General features: G+C 52.0%; 1 protein-coding gene across 4 annotated transcripts in view; it reads left to right on the top strand.

The window, feature by feature from the left end:
* SORCS2 (sortilin related VPS10 domain containing receptor 2) overlaps positions 1-23,019 on the top strand; it is a 548,735-nt gene that overhangs the window by 464,050 nt on the left and 61,666 nt on the right. For all 4 annotated transcript variants that reach the window (XM_054553680.2, XM_024246327.3, XM_054553679.2 and 1 more), the window contains exons 6-9: positions 2,403-2,467; positions 5,223-5,341; positions 7,978-8,067; positions 16,893-17,072. In XM_054553680.2, the coding sequence (XP_054409655.2) occupies positions 2,403-2,467; positions 5,223-5,341; positions 7,978-8,067; positions 16,893-17,072 (454 nt within the window). The remainder of the gene's footprint in view (positions 1-2,402; positions 2,468-5,222; positions 5,342-7,977; positions 8,068-16,892; positions 17,073-23,019) is intronic.

The following is a 23,019-nucleotide window of genomic DNA, read 5'->3' as shown; positions in this document are numbered from 1 at the left end:
TTTAACAGCCATATTAGTTGGAATGTGTGTGATAACAAACATGACCAGCCACCAAATCCAGGAGTTCCCAGGGAGTCTTGCTTCGCAGAAGGCTAAAGCAGGTGGAAGTTTTCAGTGTGAAGAAAGTGGCAGGTAGATGACAGTTCAGTGGGCACATGGAGATGGTGAAATCTGGGAGATGGGATGCGGTGCTTGGTTTGAGAAACCCTGGACCAGATCCTCACTAACGTTCGTTTCATTTAAAAAAAAAAAAAATCCGCACTCCCCTCCTGGGAGCCAGGCCCAACACTGGGCATATATTGGATGCGACACCAAAATTGGACTCCATCCCTGCCTTCCCTGGAGGACCAGCCTATGGAGCTGTGACCCTAGGACATGTCTTCTGTCCCATCTCAGGCCTCATTCCAGGTGCTTCATAGGCTTGGCCCCTCACAGAAACCCTGTGAGCCAGGTGGTGAATGGATGGGTGGATGTCCCTCAAAGGCGAGGCTTTCAGACTTGCCAACTCGGAGCAGCAGCCTTTGCCCTGTCATTGCTGGCTCTTCAGCACTGAGAGGACAAGTACTGCATAAATTCAAGGCAGAATTGGTGCCACAGTAATTACTGGAAAAGCCAGGAGAGAGTGTCCAAGAGGGCAAGCGAGGCTTTCCACCTCCAGCCAGCCCCATGCAGGTGGACAGTCTGAGAGCACAGGGAAGAGCCTTGGACAAAGGGGCCAGGGCAAGTGTAGACTCCAGCTGAGACCCTGGACTGAGGTTGGGGCAGCTGTACTCCTCCCCCCCACCACTATCCCTTCACTGCATTATTTGGTGCGCAAAGCTGTGCGTAGCTGGGAAGCAACCCGTGTGATAAAAAGATGTTGCTTTGGGAGTGGCAGAACCTGGGTAGTGGATCTTGCTCTATTAGCTTTATGAGCTTTGATCTATTTTCACCTGTCTGGGCCTTGGTTTCCTTGTCTGTAAAATGGGTATAACCAAACCATTTGGGATCATTCAAGATAAGTACAATAAGGCAACTAGAGCACCTAGGACATTCCCTGTACCTGAGCGCCTGCCACCAAATGGAGCTATTTAAATGAGTTCAAGTGACATGCTATGTGCAGCACAGACTAAGGACCTGGCTTTTGCCTCTAAAGACAGAAGCTTCCTCCCTCTCCTCCTGCCCAGTTAAAGACTTCACCCAGCAGGGCAATGAAACGGGGAGAGGAGTCGGACAGGGATGGGATGTGGGTGGATTGAGAGTGGAGTGGGAGAACCACAGCCCCAGCCTGAGTGTCCTGACCCAGGAGCCCACAGGGCAGCTACAGTGTCTCCTTTATCTCTGTCCCCCAGGGCCCACAGCAGGCCTTGTACACAGTAGGTTTGTCCCACTGGGCTCTTAGAGATGTCTATGGAACTCAGCCACTTGGCAAAACTCCTGCATTTCCTTCACGGCTTCTCTGAAGCTGGGACCACCCCCAAAGGAGGCAGAGTCCCATAACAGATGGGACATCTAGACTCGTGGTATTAGGAGAAGGCCTTGGTTGTGAGCAGGGCAGTGTGTGGGGTCTGAGGAGAGCATGCATTTTGGGATCAAGCAGACCTGGGCAGGAGCCTGAGACTGCCCTGGTCTGAGCCATGTTGCCTCAGGCAAGTCACAGACCCAGTCTGGCCCTAGTGGGGTCACCTATGAATGCAGATGAAGGCACCTGCCTCCCAGTGCACAGTCCAGGCCCATGTGTGGGGACAGCCTGGTGCAAACTGTCGAGTGATGGGATAGGGGGTGCATTCCTCTTGCTGGAGGCTTCGCCACCTCACGAAAGGATTCAGGCAAGTCCCTGGAGGCAGCACCAGGGGAGGGCTGATGGCTGAGAGAGGAATCTTCCCAAGGCCACACTTGACCAGGTCATGGGGAGCAGGAGACGGAGCAACAGCTCAGGTGAGCCCATCCCAGGTCAGCTGTTACCACTGTATGGCTCTGGGAGGGTCATTTTGCTTCTCTGAGCCACAGTTTCCATATTTATAAAATTAGGATAGGATGGGAGTCCCAGGCCTGTCTGCCTCCTGTAGTCATTTTAGATGATCAAAATAAAACAAACAAAAATGAAAAAGCAACGTGAAAGTCTTTTATGAAGAAGAAAGTCTTTTACAAACACTCCTATGACAGGAAAAAACCCAGCCCCCTCAGCTCACTCAAGGAAGACGCAGAGACTCCAATCCCCTCAGCTCATGCAAGGAAAATGCAAAGACTCGAAGCACCTCAGGAGCAGGTGGGGTCCCGGGGAGGTGATGCCCTCCGGACCCACAGAGCAAGGGTGGCTTCAGAACCAGGGAGGCCATGTGGCTGCATGGGGTGTGGGGAGCTGCTGGGGGACGGGCACGGTGACTCCATTCCCGACCCCAGCCTCAGCTCTTCTTTTCCAGGTCTGTGTCTGGGGTGGACGCTGACCCTGACTTGGTCCACGTGGAAGCCCAGGACCTTGGTGGAGGTAAGCCGGGCAGTGCACAGGCACCGGGTATCCCTGAGTCACCTCGCGCCTGACACAGCTCGGCTGCGCCTGTGTTCAGTCACTCGTCCCCAGTGGCTGACCCTACACAGCCAGCCTCACTGTGTCTCGATGTGGCATGATTTTAAATGTGCTTGTTTTCCAGCTGGGGATGAATCGAAGTCAAGGAGCTCCACTCCAGTGGAAAAGTCTATTATTTATTCTGGCTCCTGAGCATTGAGTGTTTCCCACTCACTCAGCCCCCCACCCCTGGCATGTGCTAAGTGTGGAGGTTGGGGGCAGGGGTGGGGGCACGGGCCTGCCCACTGGACCCAGCCAACTTCCTGCCCAGGGCCGTGCGTGCTGTGTGACAGGAGGGTGCTCCGAGGAGGGCAGAGCAGCTGAGTCCCCACAGAGACATCCTCTGTGCAGGATCACCTGAGCCAGGATGTGTCCCCATTAGAATAGAAATGCTGGCATCAGCTCCCAGCCCTGCCGCTGGCCAACTTCGGGGCCCGAGGCCAGTCACCCCAGTCTCCTGGCCTATGAAATGGATAGTGATATGAAATAAGTGAATGCAGAGTCCCCAACGTGGGGTCATCATGGCCAAGCTTTCGGGGGCAGGGTCAGTTGCTAGGTGTGGCTCCCCACCCTACCCCCCACCCCTCCCCCACCCCCACCCTGCCACCCTCAGGCAGGCGGGGCCAGCGCTATTACTGTTCTGTGTTGATAACCAGGGCAACAGCTCAGGGGCAGTCCAGGTTTGCCTGGGGTCACAAGGTCCCAGCTGGTGCACCTCTCACCACCTCTGCTGGGAATGCTCCTCCCTTTTGGAATTTCTTACCTTTGACCTCAGGCACCCTGCCAGCCACCTCTGCTGAGCTCCACCATCCCAGCTCTGCACACTCTTCAGGGTCTGGAACTCCTTGAGTACCAGTGGGGGCTACTGATCACCTGTGTCCCCAGTAAGCCTGCTGAATGAATAAGCCCTAGCCAGATGCCAGGGTTGCCCCTGAGTAGCCTACTGGGCAAAACATTGCAAAATAACGTGCTACAGAGAGAAAGACTCACTGCCCGCATCACAACACGTTGTCAGGGTTAGCTGTCTGCCCTTTCCAGAGCTTCAGCGGGCCCTGGCTCATGAGCACCCACTGTCCACAGTTCTTTTCAACTCCATATTCACCAATTTCATCTAGGTGGCTCCTGCATGGCCATGTGGGGGTGTATATACTACAGAAATTGGCAAGCACTATCATCAGGGCTACTATACCCAGCACACAACCCATCAGCCTGAGAGGTGGCCCTGTTCTGTTGTATTGGCTCTAGGCCTGGAACACTGAGAGCCTGACCATGATGAGATGGATGAATGAGTGAGTGATTGAGGGAATGAATGAATAAATAAGTGAGTGAGTGAGTGAGTGAGTGGATGAGTGAGTGGGTGAATGAGTGAATAGGTGTGTGAGTGAAGGAATGATTGAGTGAGTGAATGAGTGAGTGAGTGAATGAGTGATTGAGTGAATGAGAGAATGAGTGAGTGGGTGAATAAGTGAGTGAGTAATTGAAAGAGTGAGTGAGTGAATGATTGAGTGATGAGTGAATGAGTGAGTGAAGAGTGAATGAATGAGTGAAGAGTGAATGAATGAGTGAGTGAGTGAATGAGTGATTGAGTGAATGAGTGAGTGATTGAGTGATTGAGTGAGTGAGTGAGTGAATGAGTGAGTGAGTGAGTGAGTGAATGAGTGAGTGAGTGAGTGAGTGAGTCAGTAGATTGTTGACTGAGCCTGCCCCTGAGCTAGTCATTTCACTGCATCTCCAGCCAGGCAGCCCCACTGCAGGAAGTTCAGTGGTTCAGTGTTGAGTGCCGGGCACACCAGGCAGTTTCAAGGGAACATAGGTGTGGCTCAGGAGGGCTTGGCAGTGGCCTGGTGCTGCTGCCCACGTACCCTCTGTGTACACTGCCTTCTGCCTCCTCTGAACAGCCCGGGCAGGTGGGCCCACCCCATTGTTCAGTGCAGAAACCTGAGGCTGAGCTTAGGGGTGGGCCTTTCTGGTTCCTAAACCTCTTCCCTTAACCATTCTCCATGCTGCCGGGTCACCCAGGGCCGGGGGCAGGAGGAGGAGGAAAAGGAAGAGGGGGAGGAGGAAGAGGAAGAGGAGGAGGCACCCTTCCCTTGGTCCCTTTGGATAAATCTTCCTCCTGGCTCACAAGCTGGAACGCAGAGCTTCCTGAGGCCTCCAGGATCCAGCCCCTCCACATAAATTTGCCCCGGGGAAACAGAAGGACTTTAAATTAGCAGCTCCCTGGCAAAGCATGCATTCAATATTGCTCAACCATAAATATTTGGAAAAGGGTAGAAGCATTTGCTTAAAATTTGGGGGAAAAGAATCTTTGAGCCCCACCCGCCCCCACCCCTGCTTAAGTGTGAGAGACTTCAGGAGGGTGTGGGGGCCGTGCATGTCTGGGTGCGGCGAGGTACCCACCGTCGCCTGTGCTGACCCCTCCTGCAGGGGATTGTAGGCTCCAGAGTAGCACGAACATCTTCCTGAAGGTTGAAGGAGCTCGTGTCAGAGTGCAGGTGGCCCACAGTGAGCGAGGATGACACCCTCAGCCGCAGGTGTCATCACAGTGACCTTTAGAATTCAAGCCCACAAAGCCATACCACAGTGGTATTGGAGGAGGATGGAGCCCAGCACGTCTCGGGCTGTCTCTGGCTCCGGCTGGAGTCTGACCTCCTGGGCCGGCGCTTCTCTCCGGTAGATTTTCGGTACATCACCTGCCCAATCCACAATTGCTCCGAGAAGATGCTGACAGCCCCGTTCGCAGGCCCCATTGACCACGGGTCTCTGACTGTGCAGGACGATTACATCTTCTTTAAGGTAAGGTTGCTTCCGGGGCTTTTGGAAATTGGCAACAGGCAGACGTGGTGGATGACCCGCTCGCGGCAAAAATGGAATCGCTCAGAAAAGAGGCAATAAAACGGGTATTTCACTCTCCAGTGCTACTTCGCAGGTCACGGTTTCTGACCATGGCTATGGCTGCAGGCATCCACAGAAGCCCCCGCAAGCCCAGAACTGTGGCTCAGGGACACTGAGGCTCCACCTCCCTTCTGGCCACCAGGAACCTCCCAGCCACTCGGGGTCCCCAAATCTAAACCCATTTAGCCCCATTTGGCTTTATCAGTGACTTTGGAACTGACCAGGACTGCTTCTGGTCCCAGCTGTTGGCCGCCAGTCACCGGCTGTCCACAGCCCTGTGACCAGGATGCTGCCACCTGTGCCCTCAGGTCACAAGTGGGCTCACCCTCAGCAGCCAGGTGGTCCCAGCTAATTCAGAAACTCTAGCACACAAGCAATCCATCCAGCTTTTCTTCACCTTCATGGATGGGGAGCTCAGCCCTCCCGAAACAGCCTAGCCCTCTGCTGAGCAGCCCCAGTCACTGGCCTGTTTCTTCTGGCCCTGAGACAGAGTCTGCGTCATTGGACTCCCATCCACTGGGTTCTGTTCTGCCCTCCAGGACCCTGTAAAACAAATCCAAAGTTTCCTCCAAGGAAGCCCCTTGAGGGCAGCTGCTGGGTGCCCTCTCCCCAGAAGGCCCTCCATGCTCCCCAGCCTCCTCCTTCCCGTGTCCCAGCCACACTTGGTCACCCCAGCTCCCCACTCTACACTCAGTGTGTGCCAAGGGCTACCATGGAGCTAGGGGCTAGGCAGGCAGTGGGCATCCCATTCCCCACCATTAAAGCAGGCCAGACAAGAGGCTGCTGCTGCCACCGGCCCTAACCTTCAGCCCTGCCCAGTCTCCACTGCTCTCTGCTGAGCCCCAGCCCCTGGCTTTTGATGCCCTGTCTGTGTGTTTGCTCGTACTGTTCCCTGTGCTGTGCCTCGCTTCTCCACCGGCTGGTCCTGCTCCTTCTCGAAGACTCAATCATGCACTTCCTCCTCCAGGAAGTCTTCCCTGACTTCTGCCTCCACTTCAGGCTCACTGGTACCTCCTCTGAGGACCCCCAGCCCTGTGCCTTCCTCCATCACAGCCCAGGCCCCACTGTGTCATTCCGTACCATTTACTCCTTTTGTCCCTACACCTGACTCAGGCCAGCTGAGGCTGGGCTCTAGGTCTGAACCCCCCACTTGCTTTCCCAGCTCCTAGCATTGCATTTCTGCAGATGTCCACTAAGTACCAGAGCAAAGACAGTGTCAGCTCTCTGGGCAACCATCTCCCATGTTGCATGGTTTCTGAACATTAGACAGGCTTGCCTGTCAAAGCCCTGCAGCCTAAGACCCCCGGAGCTCACCTATGGCCGAGCAGGCTGGGTTATCACTCAGTGCAGCAAGGGGGAACACATGCCCTAGGGAACCTGGGCATCTCAGAGGGGTTAGGAGGGCCTGATTGTCAGGTGTGGGCTGCAGGAGGTGATTTGGGGGGGTTGCGAGGAAACCGGGTGTGACTCTGGATTGAGGGATGTGAGGAGGTGAGGTCCTGCTAGGATCGGGCGTCTCAATCAATCTTCTCTAAAGGGAGGGGCGATTCAGGGGAGGCGGGAGACTCGGGGAGGCAGGAGCCAGGCAATGAAGCAGCAGCTCTCGCTCTTCTCAGCCAGGGTGGGTGTCTGGGCATCTTGGGGGTTTGAATGACGTTCACGTCTGGTCTGTGTTCAGACCCGATCGCAGGGTGGTCTCATTCTGCACAAGGTCACAGACTTAGCTTGTCTGGTGTTGGTGCTCACAACATTGTTTGTGAGGGGCAGGAGAAGGCGGGAGCCACCAACTCCATCCAGTTTCTATCCTCGTTTCCATCTTTCTCAGCAACTGCAGAGGAAAGCTCTCCCTACCCCAGCCCAGCCCCCCCCTGCCCTCTCCCATCCTGGTCCTCAGAGGATCCGGGAGCCTGTGCTGGGATGCGAGAAACCTCAGCCCTTCCAGCCCCACCTCACCTCCAACAAAGTGGCAGTGCTGGTGGCTCAGGAGTCTGCACCTTCTGTTCTGTGGCAGTGAGGATATGTGGCCTCTGTAATCAGAGACCTGCCACAGTCCTGTCCTGACGGGCCTTTCTGTGTCTGGGAACAGATGCCCATGGCCACAGTTCATGGAGTTCATTGTTATGAGATCAAATGAGCTGCCCGGGGAAAGCACTCAGGATGGTGCCGGCTTTGTTTGTCATGCCTGGAAGTTCAGTGATCACCTTTGGTGACGAGCTCATCTTTGGCCTGTCTCCTTCTCCATCGGAACTTTCTCCACCTTGTTCCATAAGTTGGATGCAGAGCAACAAGGTGCTGAGAGAGCATGAGGAAAGAAGTTAGTTCTGACTGAAGGAAGCAGAAGATGACTTCCCAGAGGAGGGGTGTTAATTTGGGGCTTTGAAGGATGAATAGGAGTCTGTTCATTTCAAGCAGAACAGGTAGAAGCAAAGTAAAAGGATATTTTCACTTGCTGAACATAATATGTAGTTTTTCATTCATGAGACTCTGGCTGGAGAGGGAATCAAGCCTCTCAAAAATGTGTTTCTTCCCCCAATTAGGCAACATCAGCAAACCGGACAAAATACTATGTCTCTTATCGTCGCAATGAATTTGTCCTGATGAAGCTGCCGAAGTATGCATTGCCAAAGGTAAGGTGCTCCCCATTCCGCCTGGCCCTGTGGCCAGACCCTAAGCCTATCCTGACTCGTGGGGCAACAGGACTCACACACAGGTGCTTGGCGGTCCCAGGTCAGGATGGACAAGAACAGTGTGGCCACGCTTCGTCCAGCTACTTGCCCCTCACACCCTCCATTCCAGCCCACCCAGCCCTTCCAGACTCAGCTGTGACCAGCTTCATCCTAGGCCTCTGCCAGGCTCTTCCCTCTGCCTGGTTCATCTTTCCCCGGAACTCTTGCACATGTGGTATTTCAGGAGAAATATCACTTGCTAAAGGCCCCCCGGGCAGGCCCAGTCCTCTGTTTTCTGGTCCCATCCCACTCTTCTCCTTACTGGTGCCCAGGGTACCAGGGACCCCTCCCTCCAGTGTCCATCTCCCGCTCTCCTCTGATATTGCTGGGGTGGGGATGATCTCTGCTGTACTCACCTCTGCATTCCAGCCACCTAGTATGCTGCCTGGCATATAGTAGGTGCTCAGTTAACGCTATTGCCTTTCTCTTGCCTTGGAAGGCAAAGAAGGGGGACCAGGGGAGCTGGGAACTGCCCAACTCTGCCCCTGCCCCTGCCTCGGGGCCTCTCTCCACCGTATTAATATACTATTCCCACCTAACAGAGGAGGTGATGGAAGTTCAGAGAGGCAGTAACCTGTCTGAGATCACACAGCTAGTTAGAAACAAAGGCAGGTCTCAAACTGAGGTCCAGGTGAGTCAGCCCAGCCTCGTGCCACACCTCCCTCCTGAGGACATTGAGATGATACCTTCTGAAGATCTCTGTCCCACATGCATAGTTGAGAAACAGATGAACCTTCCCTTCCTCCACATTTATTTACTGAACACCAAATATGAACCAGAATGTGTGCTAGGAGGCCATGCTGTGAATCAGAAGCCCCAGGTTCCTGCTCCTGTGGGCTTTGCAGACGGGGAACAGGCAGGAGATCCAGTAGACAGACAAATGCATAAAATAATTGCAAGTTGTGGTTTCTGCTAAGAAGAGAACAAGAGGGAGAGACACAGAGTGATGGAGGGCGTGTGTATGAGTGTGTATGTGTGTGTGTGTGTGTGTGTGTGCTTGAGTGCTTGTGTGTGTGGCTGATTTAGGCCACGCAGCTATGGAGTGCCCCCTGGGGCTGGGATGGGGAAGGACTCTTTATCCAAAGCCCCAAGGCCGCTCCGAGAAGAGCAAGGGAGAAAGTGGTTCGGGTGGAGGGCAGAGCAGGAGCTAAGACCCTGGGGTAGAGAGTGAGAGTGGAGTGGGAGGGGCCAGCGGCTCCGGGCCCTCCAAGCCCAGGCTGTGGCTTGATATAAAGTGCTTGGACATGGGAGCTTCTGCGCTGGGCACCCTCACACCTCTCCTGAGCCAGAAATGGGAAAAGTCTAGGAGGGCTTTTAAAAACTTCTCTTTAAAAACAAGAAAAAAATAAAAGGAAAAAGGAGCGAGCTTAATAGACTGAACTCTAGGCTTGGCTGAGTATGTAAATTAAGAGCTAATGGTTTCATTTCAGGCAAAGGCAGTAGGTGTCTTTCCCTCTGGGGTGAGGGACCTTTTCAGCATCTGGGAAGCCTTCCCTCGACCTTTGGGAGCTACAGCATTAGAAGCTCCTGTGTCCTGGGCTCTTTGTCCTGGTGTTGGGGAGAGGAAAGTGCACAGCCCAGAATTAGGCCCATACAGGGACACTCTCTGCTCCCCTCTAGCATTGGAGGCTGGGGTATCTGGGCCAGCAGTCAGCCTGCTGCCAAGGGTGCTCTAAGGAGCCTATGGCTATAAGTCATGACCTCTGTGACCTTGAGTGATGGCTCCCTGGACCTCTGCTCCCTGGACCTGCAGGTGTGATGTCAGTGAGATTTATAGGAAGCACCAGGTCGTGTCTCCCGCTGTGGACCCTTGACAGTGTGCATTTTATACTGGTTTTCTTCTTCTCGCATTTCCATGGGAATTGGAGATCATTGAAGAGAATCAAGAGACTCTCACAGCAGTGACAGACAGACACCTGGCCTCATGTCATTCAGTTTCAAGGGCAGACCAGGGACCCATCCAGGGCAGGTGGCATGTGCTGTGACTATCAATGTCCTCCCTCAGGGGTCCATGCACAGGACCCAGTGACCAGCAGTTGAAGATGATGGTCACTTCCTCATCAAGAAGTGGGCAAGCTGGGCTGCTGTCAGGAGAATGGGGCCCCCAGAGCCCTACGGGGTCTTCAAGACCACATCTCATGTTGCTGAGACCTTTGCCCAGCCAGCCAGCCAACCTGCTTCCTCTCCACCCAGGTCAGGACAGCAGCCCGCCCAGTGTTTCCCAACAACAACTTGTAGAAGTGGCTAATTGAATTTCTTCATCAGATGTTGTTGTTTTATGGTGAATTTGTAACTTGCCTGTTTCCTCTTCCCACAGACTCAACTCTCTCTTTTTTTTCTTTTTATATTTTTAATTGCTTAATTAACATCATGAAAATCATAGACATTAGAGCAGGGGGCTCACCCGCAAACCTCTCACCCCATCCACCCGATGTCTCCCCCTCCCAATTCTTGGTCTCCCCACATTCCTCAGCCATATGCAAAAGGGCTTTTACGTAGCTGAATTACAAGCAGACCTAGGTCTCCAGCCTGCTTTCACAGGACACTATAGCATGAGACTGTTTATTGAATGATGCGTGATATCTACTTTAAATGACTGTGAAGCTTTCTATTGAGGAGAGGGTACCTTGTTGAGCTAAGCCAGACTCTTGTTGCTTGGACATTTGGGTTGTTTCTATTTTTTTATAATTATAAACAGAGCTGCAACGAATCTGTGTGTGCCTGCAGGTATTTCTTTTTAATTTTCTCAAGTTAAAGTCTAAGAAGAACTTCAGAACAAAGGATATAAATATTTGTGTAGCTTAGTTGCTTGGGCAAGCTGGGCTGCTGTCACCAACAAAGTTGGAATAGATCAGCTTCAACATAGCTTTGCCATTTTTTCTATTTTCCTTCTATGTTAAAGGGCATAAATGATACCATCCTGCTGTTTTAATTTACCTGTCTGTGAAAACCATAAATGGTGGGCCGTTTTTGTATTTGTCAATATCCTTTGCTTATTTACTTGTCATTTTTTTTAAATATTCAGTTTCCCTAACAGAGATAAACAATAGGCCAAAGCTATAAATAGACAAAAGAGAAGAAAAATCCAAATAACTATCAATTATATAAAAGCATTCACAAGAATGGGTAAATGCAAATTTAAAGTGAAATATTCCTGTATTTGCCATAAATGTTTTTAAAGTAAAAGAAAATTTCTAAACCGTATGAATAAAGAAAGAAGTGACATCAGGTAAGATGGCAGAGCAGGATGCCCCAGAATCCATCTTCCCACCTAGACGGCAACTGCACCGGCAGAACCCAACCAGTGTAACTGCTTTGGAATTCTCAAGTCTATTTGAGAGCTGGCAGTTTCCAGGGCAAGGCATGGATGGCATATCAAAGTCAATTTGGATAATGTCAGCTCTTAGCCTGGTAGAGGCTTCCCATCCCCCACCCCAGCCCCATGGCAGGCAAATGTGCATGTGTCCCTAGAGCAGCATGCACAGAGCTTGAAGGAGCTGGAGGGTGCAGGGGTGCCATCAGGACCTTGTCTTCCAAATACTGAGGATCTGTGCTCTGATTACTGACTGCTTCTGATGACAGACGTGCAGATACCCAGACAGGCAGCCGTTATTGCAACCATCATGAGTTGAAACAGCTTCCAGGAGATTTAAAGGGTCACAGCCTGTTTTCCTCTCTTTTATTTTTCCCACTTTTCCCTTTTGGGAGCCAGACATTCAAAAGCAACTGTATATATGGGAGAATTTAGAAAATCACCAGGCATGCCCAGGGAAAAGCAGAGGCTCAGAAAAGGCCTAGGAAGATGTTAAGCTTACATGTAAGGCTGATTCTTGGTAAAGAGATAGCCAACAACCATCAAAAATAAGAACAAAACATGACAAGCTCTATGGAAAGGGGACAAGCTAATTTCCAGAGGTACCATATTATTAAAGTCCACTCTAACTGGACATTAGACTCAACTGTCCAGTTTTTGACATAAAAAAGTTATGAGGCATACAAAGAAACAGGAAAGTATGATGCATTCAAAAGAAAAAAAGTAAATTAACATAAACCTTCCCTGAGAAAGACCAGATGGCAGATCTACTAGACAAAGACTTTAATATGAGTGTCTTACAGAGGCTCAAAGAACTGAAAGGAAAAATAGAGAAAAACAAGAAAATGATGTATGGACAAAATGGAAATAGCAATAAAGAGATAGAAAAAATAAAAAGGAACCAAGAGGAATTCTGGAGCTAAAAAGAATAATTGAAAAGAAAAATTTACTAGAGGGACTCGAAAGCAGAATTGAAAGGCAGAAGAAGGAATCTGAGAAATTAAAGATAAGACAATTAAAATTATCAAGCTGAGAAGCAGAAAGAATAAGGATTGAAAGTGAACGCAGTCTATGGGAGCTTTTGGACATCATCAAGCAGCCCAACATAGGATTGTGGGAGTCCCAGAAGGAACAGAAGAGAGATAAAGGCAGAGAGACTATTTGAAGAAATAATGGCCCAAAACTCCCCCATCAATTTATATTGATGAAAGACATGAATGTAAGTATCTAAAAGTTCAACAAACTCTAAGAAGGATAAGCACAAAGAGATCCATACCAAGACACATAACCAAACTGTCAAAAGACAGAAACTCTTTTTTCTTTTTCTTTTTTTGAAATAGAATCTCCCTCTGTCACCCAGGCTGGAGTTCAGTGGTACAATCTCAGCTCACCGCAACCTCCACCTCCTGGGTTGAAGCAATTCTCCTGCCTCAGCCTTCTGAGTAGTTGGGATTACAGGTGCCTGCCAGCATACCCAGCTAATTTTGTATTTTTAATAGAGACAGGGTTTCACCATGTTGGCTAGGCTGGTCTAGAACTCCTGACCTCAAGTGATCCACCTGCCTCAGCCTCCCAAAGTGCTGGGACTACAGCCATGATCCACCATGCCTGGCAAAAAGTCAGAAACTCTTAAGAGAGAATCTTGAAAGCAGCAAGAGAGAAATGACTTGTTACATACAAGCAATAATCAATATGATTATCAACAGATGCCTCATCAGGAACCCCCGAGTTCAGAAGGCAGTGAGCTGATACATTCAAAGTGCTGAAAGAATTTGATGAAGGTGTTGGTTCATTAGACTCTTTCATGAATTTTATGTAAACATCTATGGAGAAATTTCCTCTGTCATGTCTATTAAAAATGTTTTTAAACTTTTCCAAAATTACTTATTTAAAATGCATTCACTGCAACTAATGGAAGAATACATCTATTTACCTTATAATACAACATAATAAACAATACTATGTATATGCATAGATACCCTTTCTACCTGCTTGCCTCTCCAGTCCTCCCTTCCCTGACAGTCTCACTTCCTCATTTCTCAAGGAGGTATTGTTGAAAGTCCTGGATACCCCTCATATCCATTCTGCCCCTTCGTCTTAGTTCAACAAACCCCAGACTTTGGCTAGTACATTGCTTCCCAGCTAAAAGACTGCATTTCCCAGCTTCCTTTGCAAATACGTGTGGTCATGCTTCTAAAATGTAGCCAGTGAGATGCTAATGGAATTGTCCTATGTGGCTTCTTAGAGCTCTCTAATAAAGAGAGCTTTTTCCTGTTTCTGTTACTCACAAGCAAACCTAATTCTACCTAATAACAAATATTGGCAACGTTGGTGTTTCCTTCCACATATTTCTCCAGGTCATACAAATATGTACAATCACATATACTATATGTAGATTTGAATGTGTCTCATCCTTCGTTTAAAAATATCAAAATGTCTCTGCTTCTATCTTTTCTCAAAGAAGACAGTAAATACAACATGAAGCAAAAATTGCCTGTTACTTATAACTCTAATCAGCAAATATTTTTAAAAGACCATTCTCAATATCGGAATACATAAAACGAAATACGTGCCCCCTACTCCTGCTGGTGGGAAAGGAACTAATGTAAACTTTCAGCAATTTAACAACAGGTAACGAGAGCTTTCGAAATGTTGCGATGTGGCAATTTCCCTTCTTAGGAGTTTATGTCAAGGAAATAACCAGAGAGCCAGAGATCTGTGTCTAGAAATGTTCATGACCATCTCGCAGTTATGTTGAGAATGCTGATGGTTTCCCAGTAGGGAAGCAGCTCAGTGGAATATGGCCCGTCCACAAAATGGAATATCATGCAGTCATTAAAAGTGCTGTGTATAGATCATTTTAATGGCAGAGAAAATGCTCTGCCTGTGATATAAAGGGGCAGACTATAAACTACACATGAAAAAAATATGTGCACCACACTTGAGAGAAAGCCCAAACATAAACATTTGAAAACGCTGGTGCCAGGTGTCTCTAGGGGATACCAGTCATAACCTCGAGTCACTTTGTGCATTTTTCTTTGTTTCCTAGATTGTGGAAAACATTTACCCAATGCATTTACCCAGGTTATGTAAACATTTACCCAGAGGCATAGGAGGCACAATGTGACTTGCTGCAATCGCTGTAAATACGGAATCCTGACGACATGGTTGACGCCAAGCCCCCTGAGCTCAAAACACCCATAATCTCAGTCCCCCCACCACCCCTGCAGGAGTCTCACATCCTCCCTGACAATCTGACTGCATGGTCTATCTAATTCCCTGCCATGGCCCGGGCTGGTGGACAAGGCTTCCCCTAGTCAGGCAGCAGAATGACCAACGCCTGGATGACAGAGTGTATTTTGGCCCATGGCGCTGAGCAGAGAGGAAGGGGGAGCTGAGGTGAGGAGGGCAGAACAGCCACAAGCCTGCTGCCTCCGGGCACTTCACGTGCCTCCGTGGGCTCTGCATCACCCATCGTCCCACTTCACGCATGGGGACGGCCAGGCTTTAGCACCCTGCCCCGTCATCCTTCCCTGGTTCTGTGTGTCTCGGTGCCAGTCATTTCTGTGTGTTGGATTTCGGTCCATAGACACAGGACTGCGGCTCCTGCCACTGTGGGGTTCTCTCTGCCTGTGGGCTGCATGGTAGCTGCAAAATAGCAACACTTGGCCGGGCGCGGCGGCTCACGCCTGTAATCCCAGCACTTTGGGAGGCCGAGGCGGGCGGATCACGAGGTCAGGAGATCGAGACCATCCTGGCTAACATGGTGAAACCCGTCTCTACTAAAAATACAAAAAATTAGCCGGGCTTGATGGTGGACGCCTGTAGTCCCAGCTACTCGGGAGGCTGAGGCAGGAGAATGGCGTGAACCCGGGAGGCAGAGCTTGCAGTGAGCCGAGATCGTATCACTGCACTCCAGCCTGGGTGACAGAGCGAGACTCCATCTCAAAAAATAAAAATAAAAATAGCAACACTTTCCTTTTCTGCACAGCCCTTGGGGCTGCATAGCGCAGGGAACAGGCAGAGCAGTGAGGGGAAGGGGCCAGGCCTCAGCATTCAGGAGTCCAGCCCGGCCCTGAGCCACCTGCCAGGGCAGCTTCTTCCTCACTCTCCACTGAAAACTGAGCTCCACTGGACAGAATCAGGATTTGATCTGTTATTGTACAGAAAAAAAAAAAAAAAAAGCCCTTCCCTAGGCCCTCCCATCAGATGAGAACATGTGAAGGGAGCCATCCCCAAGCGTCCCAGCCACAGCCACACCGTTGGGAGGGGCGGCTCTGCAGGTGGGGCCGGCTGGGCCCTCCTCTGCCACCCGTCCTCTGTCCCTGGACCTTGGCACTGTGTTCTCAGAGGGTGATGAGGTTCCAGAGTGAGAGAAGGCAAAGGAACAGAGGTGGGAGGGAAGCTGGTTAGGGCTTCAAAATGGGCCTCTCCGGACCCCTTTACTCGTGCCTCCCACACGCATTTGGTGCTGGCTGGGCAAGAAAAGAAAACAAGAAACTGAGGTATTCCTGGTTTTCCTTTTTATTCTATTGGGTTTTGGCTGCTTTCTGAGTTTAAAAACCTGGGACAGAACCCAAAGACCACTGCCCTGAGCCCACTCCAGAGCTGCCCAACACAGTTGCTTCCGAATGGAAACCAAGGCTGGGGACTTTGCCCTGGCTGCGCTTTAACCTCTGAGACTACCTTACAGGGTCCTGGTGGGGCTTCTTCTCTGCCTCCCCCTCCAGACCGTGCCCCCAGGGCTCAGGGCTGGCAGGGACCGGCACAGGGGGACTGGGAGGGAGTCTGGCACATGTACAGGTGCGGATAGTGTCCCCGGACAATGAAGCTTGAGTGGATGAACCCACGGCGCCTCCCTGCAGGTCGCAGAGGACAGGGCCACACCTGGCTCCCCATTGCACTCAGGGCCTTCCTAGGCATCCGGTGGCTGGGAAGTATCTGGCATGGAGTGGGTGCTTCCCAAATGTGTGTTGAATGAAGAAGGGAGCAGAGACTCCCCTGGGCTGTGGATAGGAGAGGGAGGGGCTCCAGCCCTCACCCCCTGGAATCAACCATCTGGGGGTGCGTGGAGGAAGAACTCCACCTCCCCACTGTTGGATGGATGGACAGACGGCCTGATGTGTGACCAGGACGAGGAGATGTCCCCAGGCTACCCTCCCATAACCCAGCTTAGAGCGTCCCAACACCATCCCCATTTTAGAGATGGGGCAATGGAGGCCCAGGGAGGTGAGGGGACTTGTCCAAGACCACAGAGCCCAGAGCAGCCGAGCCAGGAGGCAAATCTAGGCCAGGCTGGCTCCAGGAGAGCCCGGGGTCTTCCCCACCCTCACAGCCTGTGCAGCTGGCTTCTTCCTCCCTCGCGCGGCCCCCAGCCTGGCTCTGACCCTGTGCTCCCTGCACATCCCCACAGGATCTGCAGATCATCAGCACGGACGAGAGTCAGGTATTCGTGGCGGTGCAGGAGTGGTACCAGATGGACACCTACAACCTGTACCAGTCGGACCCGCGGGGCGTGCGCTACGCGCTGGTGCTGCAGGATGTGCGCAGCTCACGGCAGGCGGAGGAGAGCGTGCTCATCGACATCCTGGAGGTGGGTCCAGCGTGGGTGTTGGCCCGGTCTGCCGCCGACCCCCTGCCCTCTCACCCCACCTCTTCCTTCCCCCTCCCCTCCCACCTGGCTACAATGCTGTCTCAGGGGTCTGCACACATCTTCTCTAAACAGCCAAATATTCTAGGCTTTGCTGGCCAAGAGCCTATTATATAGATATTTTTAGAGAAAGAGAATTTCCTTCTTGAGGAAATTCGAAATACAATGATCATTGAGTACAAGTTTTTGTCATGAGAAGAATGGAATTCTTTGAGGAAATAACATTTTACTGACTTGGGTTCAGCCTGAGTGTTCTCTACCAGCTCCCTCACAAGCCCTCATCAGATGTCCTGGGCTGGGGTCACCCCTGAGGGCAGTGCTTCTCTCTGAGTGCCCCATCTCTCTCTCACTCTCCCTCTCCCTCTCTCTCTCTGCCCCAGCCCCTTTGTCTCCTCCTTCCTCTCCCTCTGTGTATCTGAAGTCTACCTTTCTCTCTCTCTCTCTCTCTCCTTCTCCTCTCCACCCCAGCCCCTTCGTCTCCTCCTTCCTCTCCCTCTGTGTGTCTGAAGTCTGCCTTTCTCTCTCTCTCTCTCTCTTCATCCCAGCCCCTTCATCTCCTCCTTCCTCTCCCTCTCTGTGTCTGAAGTTGGCCTCTCTCTCTCTCTGTCTCTCTCGCACTTGCTTGCTCTCACTTGCTCGCACTCACTCTCGCTCTTGCTCTCTCTGTCTCCCTAGAACCCAGCCCTCCGCCCTCCCTCCTGCCACTTCTCTCACCACATACGAAGCTCTGGCCTCCCCTCCTGGGTTGCCATCTAAGCTCGGATGGGAGCCTTCCTCGCTGCCCTCCTGGGTCCCCCCTCGGCCTCCCGTGTGAGCCTCCACTGACCCCAGAGAATGCCCCGTGCATCGCACCACTGTGGCTTCATTTCCAGCTGGATCCCTGCAGCAGCCCCGCCCCGGCCAGGCCACTCACACGCCTCTTCTTTGTTCCTGAGATGCCATGGCCAGCGAGGGGGGCTACTTGACCCATTTACAGGCCAGAAAACTGAGGCTCAGAGAAGGCAAATGACCTGCCCAGGCAGACCCAGACTTAAGCAGGAAAACCAGGACCGGCCCAGGCCTGTCTGCTTTGAGCCTGGTGCCCTCCTCTTGGGACCCCTCTCAGTTGTTCACCACCAAGCTCCTTCCTCTTGCCTGTGGGGACACCCTCCCAGTGGCCCATTGACGCAGGCTGGGAGAGTGTCCCGTGGGTGGCCAGTGGACCCTGGGCAGGCAGTGGCATTGACAAGCTTGTGAGTGGGAGGCACCAGGCTCAGCATTCATCCCTCTCTTGACAGCAGCAGCAGAACTGTGGTCCCCAGGAAAGTCACAAATGGAACCATTTGTTTGCAATAATAACCCATTTGTCAGGGTTCATCTCCCCAGCAGACGATGCAGATGCAGCCTTACTGCCAAAAGCCCCCCGCAGGCGGCCCTCCTTCACCTGCTAGGCAGTGCCCACACCCACCCCTAGTGTCCCAAAGGCCCTGCCCTCTGAGCCTCTAGGAGGGGACTGGTTCCAGCACAGACCTGCCTCTGGAAGGCAGTGGGCAGGTGGTGATGGGATGGGAAGTGTGCCAAGAACAGGGTGGGGTGGGGCTCCACGGCCAACCTGTCCACAGGCATCTGTGATGCCTGCACAACTGCATGCCATGTTCTGGGCCCTGCCCTCGGGACACAGGCTGGATACGACATGCACCATTCATCCCTCATGAAGCAGGAAGACGGCTCCCACCTGTGGTTCTGACTGAGAGTGCTGGGGCCTGGAGACACAGCACAGGGGTGGTTGGCCAGCCTGGGGCAGGAGTCAGGGAGTGCTTCCTGGAGGAGGCTGAGCAGGAGTTAGCCAGGTGAGGAAGGAGCTCAGAGCCACACACAGAGGCCTCAAGGCAAGAGGAAGCAAGGAGCCAGAAGAGGTTCACAGTGGCCCGGTCCAAAGGCGACACCCACCATCCACCAACTGGGTGCCCTCCCAAGGGATGGCCCTTCTCTGAAAACCATCAAACATGGGTCACAGCTGGTGGTTACAAGCACAACTCTGGAGGCTGACTGCCCGAGGTTCAGGTCCATGAACTGGTATGTATTTGCTGTGTGACCATAGGTGGGTTTCTTAACCTCTCTGTGTTTCCCTATGTGCAACAGGGATGGTAGTAGCACCTTCCTCACAGGGTTGCTGTGAGGTTTAAGGCTGTCACTCCTATTAAACAGGCAGAGCAGTGCCTGTTTCCAAGTGAGCACTCACTTTGTTTTCCCAGCACTTGCCCTTTCTGGGGATCAGGGATAATTCATGGTGGGGCTAATTCATGGTGGGGCTGGCACCTGAGTCTCACTGCACACGGCCAGTACTGTTGGTGTCGTGGTTGTTGTGCACCCAGCAGCTCATCCAGGAAAAAATGTTTGGTACAGACGGCACAGGGAGGTACTGCCTCGGAAGGCTGTGGGGGTCTCTCCCCCTGCAGGGCACAACCCAGGTTTGAGGCAAGACAGCAAACCTTTCCTAGGCTCCTCTTTTGCTGGAGCTTGGGTTATGAATGGGGACTTAGGGGACGTAGCCCTGTCCCCTGCCCCCAAGGAGCCCTGGCCACAGGCATCATAATGGGCTGAATGGTGGCCCCGAAATAGGCATGGAAATGGTGGCCCACATCCTAATACCCAGGCCCTGCAATGTGACCTTATTTGAAAAGGGATTTTTGCAACGTCGTGAAATGAAAGACTCAAGCACTCAAGAGATCATCCCAAATTATCCAAGGGGCTCTAAATGCAATCACAAGTGTCCTTATCAGAGACAGGAGAGGAGCCACAGGCACACAGAGAGGCCCCATGGAGACAGAGGCAGAGACTGCGGCCGCACGCCAGGGAGGGCTGGAGGCGCGGAGCTGGAAGGGGCAGGAAAGGTCCTTCCCTGGAGTCTGCAGAGGGAGCGCAGCCCTGCCCACGCCTTGATTTTGGACTCTAGCCTCCAAGAGAATGAATTTCTGTTGTCTGAAGCCACACAACTTGTGGGACTTTTTTTTACAGCGGACACAGGGATGAATACGGCTGTGATATAGGCAGTTATGCAGAGACACACTGATATTCTAAGCTGATGCTCGGCCGATCAGACCCACCCGGGGGCCTTGGCCTATATCTGGATCCATGTTATTTATTGCTGAGCATTTTCATGGAGACCCAGCTGGGATATAAAATGGCAATTACCCAATAACACAAACCATCATGGGCAAATCAGCCTTCTACCTGCCCTGAGGACAGCAGAAAGGCATCTGCACCAAGCACTGGACAGGGCAGAAGCCCTCTGGGTGATGTCCCTGGGTCCCCATCCTGCCTGCCTTGTCGGGGTTCTATGAGCTTGTAAGACACAAAGACTTGCGGCACATTCCCCAGGCCTCCCTTCAGCTGCAGACCATTTGCTGAAAAGGATGTGCAGCCATTTGCTGGGTGTGCGGCTGGTCCGAAGTCTAGCACAGAGGGACCTGTCTGCAGCCAATCTATAGCCAACACTCACGCTCATACTCATACTCACACACACAGACACAGGCTCACACACATGCACATGATCCGCCCTCTCCCAGCCCCCGGCAGCTCATCTCCTGCAGACCAAGCCCGGAGTCTGGAGAGAACTCAAGACCCCTGTGACATGGAGTCCTGGGTTTCTGCAGGGCCTGCACTTGGTACCACATCTCACAAAGAAGCTGGACTCTGGGCCAGGGGCCCCATCTGTAGTCATGGAGTCGAGTGAGCAGGAGACAGAGTGATGCCACATGGGCAAGAAAGAGCTGGCTCCTCCCAGCCCCTGGGACTGTCTGCCCAGCAGGACCATTGATGAAGCTTCTTCTGCAGAGATGAAGGCTACCCCCTAGACCACAGCATCCTATGCAGATAATACAGGCAGCTGGATGCTCTGTGCATGGATTTGCCATATGTATGGCATTCCCTAGAAATTCTGGGAGGGTGCTTGCAGTGTGATCCACTTGGCTCCTGACTCTCTGCCTGTGTTGATAAGACCTGGTGGGTCCCAAGGAAAAGAGCCTGCCCTGCCCCCCAACTCCCACATCCAATGAAGGCAGCCCTGAGTCTCTGAGAGCCAACTCCGAGGGTAACCTAAAAAAGCCACAGCCATCAGTGGGAAGCAAAAGATCTGTACCACTCTGTGCCTGTCCCAACCTTGCACTTTGAAACAGATAACTTGTTTGCTAGTTTCCCAGCTCCACAGATGGATTTTACCCAGAGCTCACCCACATCTGGTTTAGATGACTCAGATGATAAGATTTGGAACTTTTGATCTGGTGATATTTAGATGAGACTTTTGACTTTGAATGAATGCTGTAATGAGATGAGAACTTGGAAACCTTGATGGGGTGAATGTATTTTGCTTGAAGACTGGTGTGTGTCCTTGGGGGTCAGAGGAGGGATTGTGCTGGAGAGAATAGTGCCCCCCTCAAAGATGGCCACATCCCGAGCCCCAGAACCTGCATGTATGTTACCTTATGTGGCAGAGGAGGAGTGAGGTTGCAGAATGAATTAAGGCTGCTCGTCAGCAGACAGGAAGATGACCTGGGTTATCTGGAGGGGCCTAGTGTCAGCACATGGGTCCTTAACATTGGAAGAGGTAGGCAGGAGACAGTCAGAGAAGATGTGATGGTGGAAACACGGTCAGAGAGATGCAGCGTTGCTGGCTTTGAAGATGAAGGAAGGGGCCATGAGCCAAGGGATGCTGGTGCCTCTAGAAGCTGGAAAAGGCAAGGAAAGGGAAGCTCCTCTGGAGCCTCCAGAAAGGAATGTGATTCTACTGACACTTGACTGCAGCCGCATGCCAGGCTTCTGCCCTCCAGAGCTGTGGGAGAATACCTGTGTGTTGTCTGAAGCCACTGGGTTTGTGACCGTCTGTTATAGCAGCTGCAGGAAGCTCAGACCCCAGTCTGCTGGTTTCATCATCATGGCTGCTGTTCTCCCCGTGAGGACCTGCTGGAGTTGTGAGAATTCAGTGAGAGGACACATATTAAGCTCAATGCCTGTAACATAGAAGCACTTAATAACTGTATGCCAGCCATTACTATCCTAACTGGAATCTTTGGCTATGGGCCTTTGGGCAGGTTGCACCCCCTCTGAGCCTCAGTTTCTCATGGTGTATGCTGCATACACAGGTGCAGAAACAGCTTCTGGCCTGGCACACAGGAGGCCTTGACAAGTGGTGGGCATTCTTATGCCTTTTCACACCACACTAGTGGGTCTTGATAAATATGGGTCAAAACCCTCCATGAAATAAGGAACTTGCAGGAAAAGACCCTCTCTGGGAGTAAACCACTCGGTTGAACTATGTGAAGTTGCTGATAGTTGCACGTTTCTTATAGGTCAACTTAGTAACCACTCTTGGATATGTTTGGGTCACTGCCATGGGCCTCTTAGGAAACCTTGAGAAAGGGACCAGGTTAGCCCTGAGCAATGAAGGCAAGTGGAGCCCTGTCCCAGGTGTTCTAGGGGAAGCATGGACCCTCCTGTCTTCATTCCTTGGCATGTTTGTGTGGGGGTTGAGCTGGGGGTCCCCAGAGGCAAGCCCAGAGGCAATTCTATTGGTCCAGGATGCATGGTCCAACAGAAACAAGAGGGGTTGGGGGGATCTGAGCTCTGAATCAGGACCTCTGAGGCAAGGATGGCGTGACTCTGAGGGACAGGCAGGTCAGGGCTCCAGAACCCCACTTGCCATCTGATGGTTGGTGTCTGGACCTGGGAGAACAGCTCAGCACCATGAAGATCATTCAGGCTTCAAAGCTAGACAGAACTAGCTTCCCATTAAAACTGGGGCCAGAGTCTTGAATCCCTGGCCCCTCTAAACCTCACTCACCTCTGGAATGTGTCTCAGCTGCTGGCCATTGTGACTGTGAGATGAGGCCACATGTGCAGAGCACTTTAGCAA

The sequence above is a fragment of the Pongo abelii genome, chromosome 3 (genome assembly GCF_028885655.2).
Source record: "Pongo abelii isolate AG06213 chromosome 3, NHGRI_mPonAbe1-v2.0_pri, whole genome shotgun sequence".
Taxonomy (NCBI): Eukaryota; Metazoa; Chordata; class Mammalia; order Primates; family Hominidae; genus Pongo; species Pongo abelii.
This window is presented reverse-complemented; position numbering and strand designations above follow the sequence as displayed.